At 40.0% G+C, this 11729-nt stretch overlaps 1 protein-coding gene across 7 annotated transcripts in view; it reads left to right on the forward strand.

The window, feature by feature from the left end:
• Positions 1-10239, forward strand: part of AHCYL2 (adenosylhomocysteinase like 2) — a 147081-nt gene extending 136842 nt beyond the window's left edge. For all 7 annotated transcript variants that reach the window (XM_054692652.1, XM_054692653.1, XM_054692657.1 and 4 more), the window contains 6 exons: positions 54-148; positions 6360-6458; positions 8050-8118; positions 8238-8316; positions 9550-9670; positions 10067-10239. In XM_054692652.1, the coding sequence (XP_054548627.1) occupies positions 54-148; positions 6360-6458; positions 8050-8118; positions 8238-8316; positions 9550-9670; positions 10067-10073 (470 nt within the window). In that variant the 3' untranslated portion in view covers positions 10074-10239. The remainder of the gene's footprint in view (positions 1-53; positions 149-6359; positions 6459-8049; positions 8119-8237; positions 8317-9549; positions 9671-10066) is intronic.
• Positions 10240-11729: the final 1490 nt, after the last annotated feature.

Below are 11729 nucleotides of genomic sequence, written 5' to 3' on the forward strand. Positions count from 1 at the left end.
GGCAGGGATCTAACTTCTTTCCTTTTCATGTAAATATCTCTTCTGTTTTTAAGGTAACAAGAATGTGGTAACCAGAGAACACTTGGATCGTATGAAGAATAGTTGCATTGTTTGTAACATGGGACATTCCAACACGGAGATTGATGTGGTAAGATCAAGTGACTCATCATTGGGGTCTGTTTTTTTCTCCCTCCCAAGAAACATAAACTGGAACTTAAAGAGCAGAGTCAGCAGCCATTGTAAACATAACTGTCCTAGCAGAGCTATCCAGTGTGTTCACTAATTAGCCTTATGGCCTGTTCTTGTGTATACTCTAAAGCTTCTTTGTCTCAATTTAATCATTTCAAGTGATTGTTTTCTTCTACCTCTTTATACTACAAGGCATTTCATCTTTATGTTTAGAATTGAGAACTGGGTAAACTCAAATTACAAAGAGGATACAATAAATGTGTGTTAGTGTGATAGTAGTATTTGGGGGGTGCTTGATTTTACCATAAAAGTGAGATAAGTAGGTTGGTTTAAGGAAGAACAATATATGGGCTGGGATAGAAGATTATTTAAGATTGACTGTGTCTGTCAAATAGGGTGTTTTGTTCTGTTCTTTCCCTATTTCATTGGAGTAGGCCTCCCCTTAACATATTTTCCAAATGATAGTAATTGGGCCGGTAGGTATCACACTCAGTTCAGTACAATTTGATTCTCAAACCTGGACTATCATTTTTGTTCTCTGATTTGTTCACCATAAAATTTTCCAATCCAAGATAGTAATTGGCCCTATTAAGGTCCCCCAGTAGTAGTTAATAGAAGTGTTATTTATTTCTTTTCAGACTTACCAAACTATCTCTCAGTGTGACTTTCACTCTGGTTTTAAATTTTTATGGCATTTTTCTGGCACAACTGTCTTTCTCTCTGGGTAAATGGCTCAAGCAAAGCATGCTTTCATCTCCACTGAGGGCTGCTCTGATTGAGCTTCAGCATTGTCAGGTAAGGATGGAGAGCCTGTTGGATAATATCTATTTTAAATGGTTTCTATTTTTAACTCTGTACCCTATTCTTCTGTTATTAAATAATAGCTGTGAAAACAACCTATCGAAGACTTTCTACCCTTAAAAATCTCTGAGTGGTGTGGCTCCATTATTCTGTCTTAGTATGATAGTTTGCTTATAATGAGTAATTTATTTGATTCTTTTCTGTTGATTTTAAGTTTCACTTATGTGCCATACTGCCCCTTTATAAATGGCCAAAGATATTAATATTTCTAAAACTGTCTAGTACATGATTGTTCTTGTCTGGATTGATCTGCTTGAAGTCCTCTGATGGGAAAAGCTTAAAGGGAAGTAGTTAAGCTCTGAGCCCTAATCAACCTTCAATCTCTGAAATGAAAATAATTCCAAATATAATCTTGTAATTTTCATATTTTTCCTTTATGTTATTTCATACTTTGACTACTCAACAATGCATTCTCTTAGTCCTGATTTTCAATTTGGAACTAAGAAGTTCAGTGCATTGTTCAGTCACATACATTGATTTAAAAGTTAATTTGGAGCATTGAATCTAGGATTTTAAAATTTCTAGTAAATTTTTGCTTGTTTGGTATTCCTATGTACTAGTTAGTATCTTCTCGTGATATCTAGATTAATTTCAAATCAGTAATTTCTCCTCCAGAGGCAGCCCAGACACAAGTAATCTCTTGGGATAAAGGTCAGGAGACTCTACTTTCAGGCACAGATACTTATTGTGTGATTGCTGTGTGCTAGATGCTATTCTCTATGCTTGGAGGAGGGTAAAGATTCCTGCCCTTATGGAACTTACATTTAGTGAGAAGAAAGGCAACAAATATAATAAGTAAAATTTATAGTATGTTAGAAGGTGAAAGCACATGGTAAAAAGTAAAAGTAGAGCATGAAAAGAGAAGTCAGGAGTGCTGGGTAGTAGTTCTGGATAGACCAACAAGGTATAAGTCTCATTAAGAAGGTGGTAATTGTGTAGACTTGATGGAATTTTCCACATGGACTTTTAGGTGAAGAACATTTTGCTGTAACAGCCAGAGAAAATTCCCCAAGGAGTGTGCCTAGAATTTCCAAGGATCTTCAGTGAGCCCAGTGTGTTTGGAGCAGAAAGAGCTTGAAGCAGGGAAGAGTGGGAAATGAGACCAGAGAGATAATGGGCAGATCCTATGAGGTCTCAGAAGCCACTGTAAGAACTCCTGGTTATACACTGAGATAAATTTGGAGCTATTATAGGATTTATCACAGTCTGACGTCTGCATGCCTGCTCTCCTGGAGCTTAGAGTCTGCTGTGGAATACAGATAATAAACAGTTATTGTCAGTGCCTACATAGAAATCTAAAACAGCAGGATAACATTGAGGCTGCTATTTTAGTTAGAGTGATCAAGGAAAGCATCTTTGAGGAGTTGGCATTGGAATAAAAACTGAATGAATTGAAGGAGCAAGCCATCTGAGCATTGTATTCATGGAGAATGGCAAGTGAAAGACCCTGAGGTAGAAGTATACTTACTATCTTTAAGCTAAAGAAAAAAGTCCATTGTGACAGGAACAGAATGGGCATGGGGAAGAGGATAAGAGGCTCAAGGAGGTACTGGATTATGCACTGCTCTGTAGTCCTTGGTAAGGGCTTCAGATTTTATTCTGCATGCAAGGAAAACCATTGGAAGGTTTCGAGTAGGTGACAAAATCTACCCTTACTTTTTAAAAGATTACTCTGTTGTATAAAGAAAATATTGGAGGTTGAGTAGTAATAGCGACAACAGAAGGCTCTTTTTGGCATTTCAAAGCATAGAAAGTAGTAGCCTGGATTAGATGGGTGAACAACGCAGGGGATAAGAAGTGATATTTTGTTACAGTAGGACCAATGGGATTTTGTTACAGTAGGACCAATGGATTAGATGCAGAATATGAGCAAAAAAAGAGCATCACTGTAAATCAATTCAGCTAAACTGCAAGGGATAATGATCAGTACATTTTTATCCAGATATTTTTAATAATCAAAAATGTTGTCTTGGGCCTCCCGGGTGGCGCAGCAGTTGAGCGCTGGGTTGCGAAGCTGCCCGCGGCCTCTGTGGCGCCGGTTCGATCCCCGGCTGCTCCCCGGCCACCAGAGAAGGGTCCCACATGGCGCGCAGACCTCTCCTGCTGCCCGCTGCTCCCCTCAGCAGTATACTTCGGTCCTTCTGCCTGCTCTGCTCCCCGCTCTGGCTCTGGTGAATTCTCTCACCCTCCTGCGCTTCTGACTGTACCCAGTGCATGTATAAACAAAACAAACAAACAAATAAATAAATAAATAAAAACATGCCTCTTTAAAAAAAAATGTTGTCTTTCTGGGGGCGGTAGGGATTTTTTTTTTTTACGATTTATAGTTTTACCTAACTTTGAGATTTTGACTGATACATTTTGAGGAAGGAATAGCTCATCAAGATTTGCTCATTTAGAAAACTGCATTTTTTTTTTCATGAGAAACATTAATGTTATGAATACTTAGGAAACCTGTGATAGGGCTTATGCGCCCAGCTGCCTTTTGGCCATGTCTTTCTTTCACAGATTAACTTGCTCTTGAAAGCACACCTGTTTACCCACATGAATTACATAGAAGACCGCATGAAATTGTAAGCTTCGCCATTCAGGTGGTTAAACTGTTAGGTAAACATATTTTAAAAGTTTTTGCCAGTTAGTGAATTACAACCTGAGACTTGCTGTTGACTGCATGCATTGCAGGACTAGAACCACAGTATTCTCCCTGAAGAAACTGATGTGCACAGTTCACAATCATATAAAACCAATTTATGCAAGCGCATTAATTGGCTAAGTCACCATGGGATGTCCACATAGTTTGGAAGGGTAGTCTACATAGGGAACCTTTTTCTGGTAGATTGTTTAGTGATTATAAATCCATAGTAAGATAATTGATGTCTTTAAAGGAATTTCTTGTAAAAAGAAATTCTATATTAATTGTAGAAGGCCCTTCTCTTGAGGATTATGGGTGCTAGGACACTGCTAGAGATATCAGAGTTTCTCTTCAACCTGGGTTTTAAGCTGAACTGTGTGTCTTTTGCATCCATAATAGCCATTCCAGGTCTCTAGAAATCTACCAAGCACTGATCATGTTTTTATTTTCATTAGCAGTGTCCTTTCCTTGATTCTATATAGGTATTTTCCAGGGAGTACTTCCTAAGACAGGAGAATTTTATAATCATAGTGTCAGCTCTTACTCCCAGTCACTGAGGTTGTTTATCCTCTGGAAGATTAGGAGTGTGAGACAGAACCTGAAATACTTTAGTCCTATCATCTCAATTAGAAAATGCTGGTGGCATCAACGCCTGTCTCTTTACTCGATGTGGTTCTTGTTCTTCATGGTGATATTTTTTATTTATTTTTTAAGAATCATTTTTATCGATGCTTACAAGAACTGGGATGCAGGCCAGAGGTGAGGGGGTGAGAGGATTCACCAGAGACAGAGTGGGGAGCAGAACAGGCAGATCTACTGAAATATACTGCTGAGGGGAGCAGTGAGCAAGACAGGAGAGGTCTGCCTTGCCATGTGGGTTAGCTCCCTGGCCAGGGATCGAACTCAGGCTGCAGTGGCTGCTGATAGCTTGAGAGCACTGACTTTAACCCCTGCACCACCAGGGAGGCCCATGGTGATATTTTTAAAGGCTAAGAGATTTGCCTTGCATCTCCTTAACTTCTTCAAATGATCTCTTTACATAAATGCTTTTTTATTCTATTTATAGTGTTCATAAAATTTTAATGCTAATTCTGAGGTAATACTTGCTTCATTAAAAACGTCAAACCATATAACTATGCTTAAAGAAAGAAGTATAAAATTTACAAAAAGAGGTTATACTATATTGCTCAGCAGCTTGATTTTTTTCACTTAACAATAATAAATGGTTTTCATGTTAACACATACAGATCTATGTTTTGTTTTGGTTTTTTTTTGAAGTGCATAATATTCCACTGTATGGAATTATCCTGATTTGCTTAGCCATTCCCTGTTGCCTTTCATTCCATTTTTTGCTATTACAAATAACCTTGGATTGAATATTCTTGCACACTTATATTTCTGAACTTGAACAAGTGTTTCGGTAGCATAGAGCCCTAAAAGTGGAACTGACTGGTCAAAGATTAGGTAGGTGTAAAATTTTGTTAGCTCTGGTGAAATTGCACTTTAGAAAGGTCAAACCAATTTATGAAAATTGGCATCTCAAGAAATTTTTTATTTCCCAGTTACCTAATAAAGAAATGGTCCAACCCATTAATGCAATCCTAAATAGGTTGAGATACAATTATAGGTCTGTCTTTCCCACTAGATGATAATAAAAAGAAGATGTAATCCTGTCTATAAATTGCTCACAGTGAAAGAGAAAACTACAATCTTATTTATAATAGGACCTTTTACTACAATGCCTAGAATATAGTGTGTACTCAGTAAATGATTATTGTATAACTAAAGTATTTCTCTTTATTTCTGTGGAAACTACTATTTGGCAGAACTCAATTTTACCAACTGAGTCAGTGGGTAGTTTTGGAATACGGACTCCCTTGCAATTTTCAGCATTGCCTCTTCGAAGAAGGCAGTTGTCTTAAGTCTAAGCCCTGTGACTGTTACTTGATTGCTGCTGTTTATAAACTTGACATTTCTTCTCTTGTTCTCGGAATATACAATATACAGAAATGGAAGGAGGGTGAGCCGTTGGGAGCTTAAGCATTTTTCTAAAGCCTAGCTCACATTTGCACTTAGATCACAAAGCTTCTGTAACTTGAGGGTGAACCATCATTCCTGAGATGGTGGAACGTGGGACATGGGGACATGAGGGCAGACCCTTGGGCCCCAGCATGCTATAGTCAGGACTTACAGCCTTTTCTAACTAATGCCACTCAGCTCAGACCCTCTGTTATCCTGTGTCTCTTCAGCACCTTATACTTAGTTTGCACAATATTAACTTGCACTTGTTTGCATGTTGCTTTGTAAGTATTTTAAAGGTTCCCTCCCACACACACATATGTATTATTTTGTGTCCCCAACTAAAGTATGAGCTGTTTGAAGGCAGAAACCATGTCTTGGTTTCTTTTGTATTTCCCATAACACCTTTTACTGTGCTCAGCAGAGAGTGGGCGACAGTATATATTGTGGAATGACATCCTGAATGATCCCTCCCTGGCTGGGCCTAAGATTAAGTTCCCTGAAATGGAACAGTCCTAACCAACCCAGAACAGGTATTCTCCATCTGGCATGTTGGTTGCTCCTTTCAACTTGCTATTTGAAATGGTTCCTTCAACATCTTTCCGTCCACAGAGTGGGACTTGGTGTGGCTGATAATGTGCTACTGTGTGTGTTCCAGGCAAGTCTGAGGACACCAGAACTGACCTGGGAGCGAGTGAGATCACAAGTTGACCATGTAATATGGCCTGATGGCAAGAGGATAGTATTACTTGCAGAGGTAAGACCTGAGGCTGGTAAGAGAGATACACCCCTGACAGGAGAGACTGCAGTTCCAGAGCCCTTCCTCCTCCTGTTCTCTCATCCTTTCAGCTCCTCTTAAGCACAAGTTTAACTACATTACCGATAGATTTTACATCTAATTGTGAAGGGACTTTTCATTCAGCAATTAAGAAACTATTTTGGTTCCCCACTTTTCACCAATTATCCTGTCTCCCCATGTCACTCTACAGGTTGAGTCAGATAATGACTATTACTCTGGAAAGAATTAACAGATAGAACCAGTGCCACTTTGAGTGATGCTTACAGAGATAATGGCATTCGTGGGAAGGTTCAATCAGCAAGCACAAAGTAGATATTCCTGACTATAACTAAGACTATCTTTGGCAAGCTCTAGGAAGGTCATGTCTTTGTTGAGTCCCTGATTTTGAGTATCCATTGCCCAGAATTAAGCCAGACTTGTAGTAAGTACCCAGCTATATTTTGGTTGTGTAATTAGTATTTCCCCATCCTGGCTTCTCGCTCAGACTTACCCTTGACTCATCCCACTTAACTTCCCATGTCAATGTTTAGCCCCTTCTCCTTTCTTAAAAATTTCTCTTCTCTAGCTCTAGATTCCTGACACTATAATGATACCCCCTAGTCTAACCTTGACACTCTTCTTCAGGGAACAATACCAAAATAACAAGGAAGATGATTCTTTCATCAAGTTTTGCTTTTTGGTTTTCTTTCCTTTTTTTAGTAAACAAAATATGGAAATGTAAAAGATATACTGCCTTCAATTAAGAGCCCTGAAATTTATGTTTGCATATCCTTACTGTTATCATCATCTTTCCCTACCGTATTTCACCTTCTCGAATACTTCTGACATTTCTTCACAAGGAAGGAGTATTTTTGAGAGGATGGGCAGGCTGTTAAATGCTACCTTATTTCTAGCTGGCCTGGCAGGTCCTTCTCATAATTGTCATGACAAAAAGCAAGTGCCACTGTTGTTTTTTACTGGTGTGGTGGAGTTAAAAAGGTGGTCAAACATCCTAGGAAACAAAGTGGGAAATGATGGCATGGGGGTGGTTGCCAGTCCTCTGATTCACCTACACAGAGTATAATTCTGCCCTTGAATTCAAGAGGACCAAGTTGAGGGAAAAGCATAAAAATCATCACAGCTTCCTAAGTCCAAAAAATAGCTCCCCGCAAAACTTGGAGAGATTGGCCCCAGATTTAACCAGATCATTATTACAAGGGCTGTCTTTCAAAGGGCTGGCGCTACCTTTGAAGGAGGATATTCTGCTATAAAAAGTAGAACATTCAAATATACCCTTCTTTCACAGAAGCCTCAGCATCATATTATCATCTTTATTCCTTTCTACATAATCCCTGAGACTTTTTAACTGTTGCCTTCATCAAATTTTCCAGATTTTTTTTATGGTTCCACTTAAACATTAATTCATTTCATGTATTTGCAAACCTCCCTCCTTCCTGTCCAGCAATATTAGTAGAGGAGTGTTTGGAAAATGGCAGTCTTGCTCTTCCCTCACTCCTGAAAGTTCAGAGAGTTTTTCTTAACCCATTTGTGTCCCAACCCTGCACTCTAGGGCCGTCTGCTGAACCTAAGCTGCTCCACAGTGCCTACATTTGTGCTCTCAATCACTGCTACCACTCAGGTAAGGCCGCCATTGTGAAAAAGCATGGCTGGAGCGGGTCCTTAGCCATCAGGGTGTCAGTTGCCATGGGACAGACTGCTGTAAATGGCACATCAGCATTCATCTCTCTGATTTTTTAGGCTCTGGCCTTGATAGAGCTTTACAATGCTCCTGAGGGTCGCTATAAACAGGATGTCTACCTGTTACCTAAGAAAATGGGTAAGCCTGCATTCTTCCATCCCCATCCTCACTAGTGTAGTTCAGAGTCAGAGGGTAAATGAAGTTTAGGGGCATTAGATTTCTTATGGATAGACAAATCAAAAGATACCTATCTTTCTCAAATTTATTAACATTTTCCACAAGCCCTCATGAAGTCGTGACTAAAATCTGTGATTTCATTTACCTCCCTCTGAATTTAAGGATTTTTCTCTCAAAGATTCTTGTATGCAAAGATTTCAAAGGAGAAAAAAAAATCTTCCCCCAAGAGTGAAGAGTCATCTCCTATCTTGACATCTGACTGATTCCAGTTCTAGGATACTAAGTAGCTCCTACCAAACTTTTCTCAGACCAAGCAGGACTTTTCCTACTATACCTTCTAACTCTGACACCACTGTTTCACTCAAAAGAAAAGACTCTGAACAGCTTGTTAGGAGTTTAGTTATGTGGGTGTTATATAGAAGAGAAACATTAAACTGTCTTGAATTTTTAAAGAACCTGCTGCAAGTGCCTGAATGAATGCAGTGTGTTTATAATCTCCCAAGGCAAAGATCAAGGAATAAATCAGCTTCTGGTTTTGTTTTATTTTTAACACTAATCCATGCTGTTAGATGTTGGCATTTATTTTGGGAGGATATAAAAGAAATGAACAGTCCATTTTCTGACTGAGTGTATAATGAAGTTGGGGAGACCAAACAAATACATAGGAAATGACATAAAATTCTGAATAAATGATATGTGTTCAGGTAACAGATGTAAACAGAAACCAATTAGAACTGAGTTCTAAAAGAAAGCACTCTGTGTAGTAAGTAGCCTTATTAATTATTCCTTCCTGATTTTCCCAGGTGTTAGTTTTTCTTAGTAACCCAAAGTTTAGTCTAAGGCAGAACTAAAGTTGTAGCTTCCCAATTTTTGGTTCCCTTACTATCTTATCCTTCCTTTTAGATCCTAAGGCCTGTGCTTCCTTAATTTCCGCCCCCCCCCCACCTTTTTGGGGAGAGGAAAGGTTCAAGCTCAAAATAGCTAATGAGGAAGAAATGTTATAGCTTTGCAAATCACTGGGCTTGAAGTACAAGCATTCCTTTCTTAGAATTGCGGGCCAGTGAGCAAAAGTCGAGCATTTTTCATTCAACTCTAGGAATTAGGTGTATTCCAGAATTTTTAAGACCTGACCTGGAGAGAACAGCAGTCAAGAAGCATTAATACTTACACCAGGTCTTCTGTGGTTTGTTCCAGATGAGTATGTGGCAAGCCTGCACCTGCCCACCTTTGATGCCCACCTGACAGAACTGACAGATGAACAGGCCAAGTATCTGGGACTCAACAAAAATGGGCCCTTCAAGCCTAATTACTACAGGTGCCTTGGGTTCCCCCCAAAATCAAGGAGGCGTGGGTAACAAAGAGCTTCCTGCACTGGAATTGAACTTTGTATTCATCGCCACATTCATGTGAACTCAGAAAAATGAACTCACTCCCCCTCACTAACACCCCCAAAGAGTCTTTGAAGCCTTCTCTAGACATTAGCTTCCCCTTTCTGAAATTGCCTTTCTCCATTTCATCTTCTTGATAAGATTTTTATATATCAATGGAGAAATACTGGTCTTTCTGGTGTGAAAAAGCACCATAATTATGTACCCTCACCATATGCTTCAGAGAAGTCCCTGCCTCCCAGTTAGGGCTTTTGGCAAACTTCATGTCCCAGTATCCCCACAAGGCGATAACATCACAGTCTCATCTTTCTTTTCCCCTCCAGGTATTAAGTTCCTGTAACTCAAGCCAGATGAAGTTTTAAGGAATAGAACTCCAAGTCTTTTCTCCACTCCTATACAGGAAAGAATCCAGCAAGCTGCTTCTCCAATCAGCTGCCCGCCGTGCTCACCCTATATGTTAGGTTATTTATTTATTAAAATCTAGAATCCTGTGCCTTGGCCCATAGTGTGGTTACTGCCCCGAGGGCCGGGAGAGACACAGAGAGCAGGTTGAGGAAGGAAAGAAATGGGGTAACCATTCCCAGTGCATCTCTTGCATCATTCCCCATTGACTGAATCCTCAGCAGTGGTCATTTTTCTCTTGTCCAGGCTCAGGAGATAGTGCAGGGATTCCAGACTCCTTGTTCTCTGGAGTTTTCTGGAATAAATTTTCAACAACTGCCTTTCTCAGCTTTGGCCCTTTCCTAAGTGAGGCCTTTTGGAAGCCACTGAGTTAACATGACCTGGGTTCCCAGCCTTGACCATCACTGTCACTGCCGTCTTTATAAAATGGCTAGGAAGGAGTGTTTTGGCTTTGGCAAGCTACACTAAGAACTCAGCTGTGCCTTTGCTTACTGGGAGTATCCTTCCTTTCCTAAGAGTCCCTTCTTCTCCTTGAATATATCCATTTTAACATTTTCTGGTTCTAAGAGGAATGTGCCTCCATTGTTTCCTCAGCAGCTCTGGTGTTTGTCAAACATTCATTTTGCTATCCTTCTAACCCAACGAACCTCTACTCAGGAAGTGGGGGCCAGCCCTGTTGGGGCCCATAGCTTTGCTTCCTTGTCATTTACCTGGATAGTTTCCCAGGACACTCTCCAGATTTGTACTGTCTCAAAAAAGGGGGATTTATTGTGAATCACTGATTCCTGAAACTTCATTGCCTAAAACTACTTCTGGACCTGAGTAGAGAGGGACTCTCCAAGAGATTCGGAAATTGAACATGCCTTTCAAGCTTAACTGGATAAGCTATACAAACATGACACTGTAAACTGTGTCCAGATGATCAAAACTAGTTTGACTAGTTTGACTCTCATCTGACATTCATCCCTTTGGCCGTCACTGTTGATGAAACTCATATCTAATGTGTGCAATTGAGAACGTGGTCTTCTCTGCTAAGATATCTTCTTATGCTCTGGCCCCTTCCATTTTAGGATTTCATATTTCAGAGGTAGCTTATTGAGTAATTCTAACATTATAAGAAATTAGTAATGTGAGCAGCCTGAAATTTTATGTCCCACCTAAGTTCGGATTCCTTTTGATGACTGACCTGTTAGTCTTAAGGATTCCACTGGGACCAGGTCAGGTCTAAGAGTTAAAGTCTGAAGTGGCCCTAGGAATCTTGAATGAAATGAGTCCCTTTTTCCCCTGCCAGTCCTATTTAACACTCTCAGGTTTGTTTATTTGCCCTTTTTTACCCTATCCTGATCTGCCTCAAAGTCTCAAGACCAAGGTGACTCAAGGAAACCCCAGGCCACCCGGGACTGATCACTATGATCTTCCCATTTTGCCCTCCTCCCTTAACCTCCCCCTTCTCAAACTTTCCCCATCTCTACATATATCCTCAGAGCTAGTCTGGAGGCTACCCTCCTTTTGGACGTCGAGAGGTAGACCTTGGGTAAATGGCTACTTGCTTCGCTAAATAGTATATAGGCTTATCCCATAGAG

The sequence above is a fragment of the Talpa occidentalis genome, unplaced genomic scaffold, assembly GCF_014898055.3.
Source record: "Talpa occidentalis isolate TD23 unplaced genomic scaffold, MPIMG_talOcc4v2.1, whole genome shotgun sequence".
In the NCBI taxonomy this organism is placed as follows: domain Eukaryota; kingdom Metazoa; phylum Chordata; class Mammalia; order Eulipotyphla; family Talpidae; genus Talpa; species Talpa occidentalis.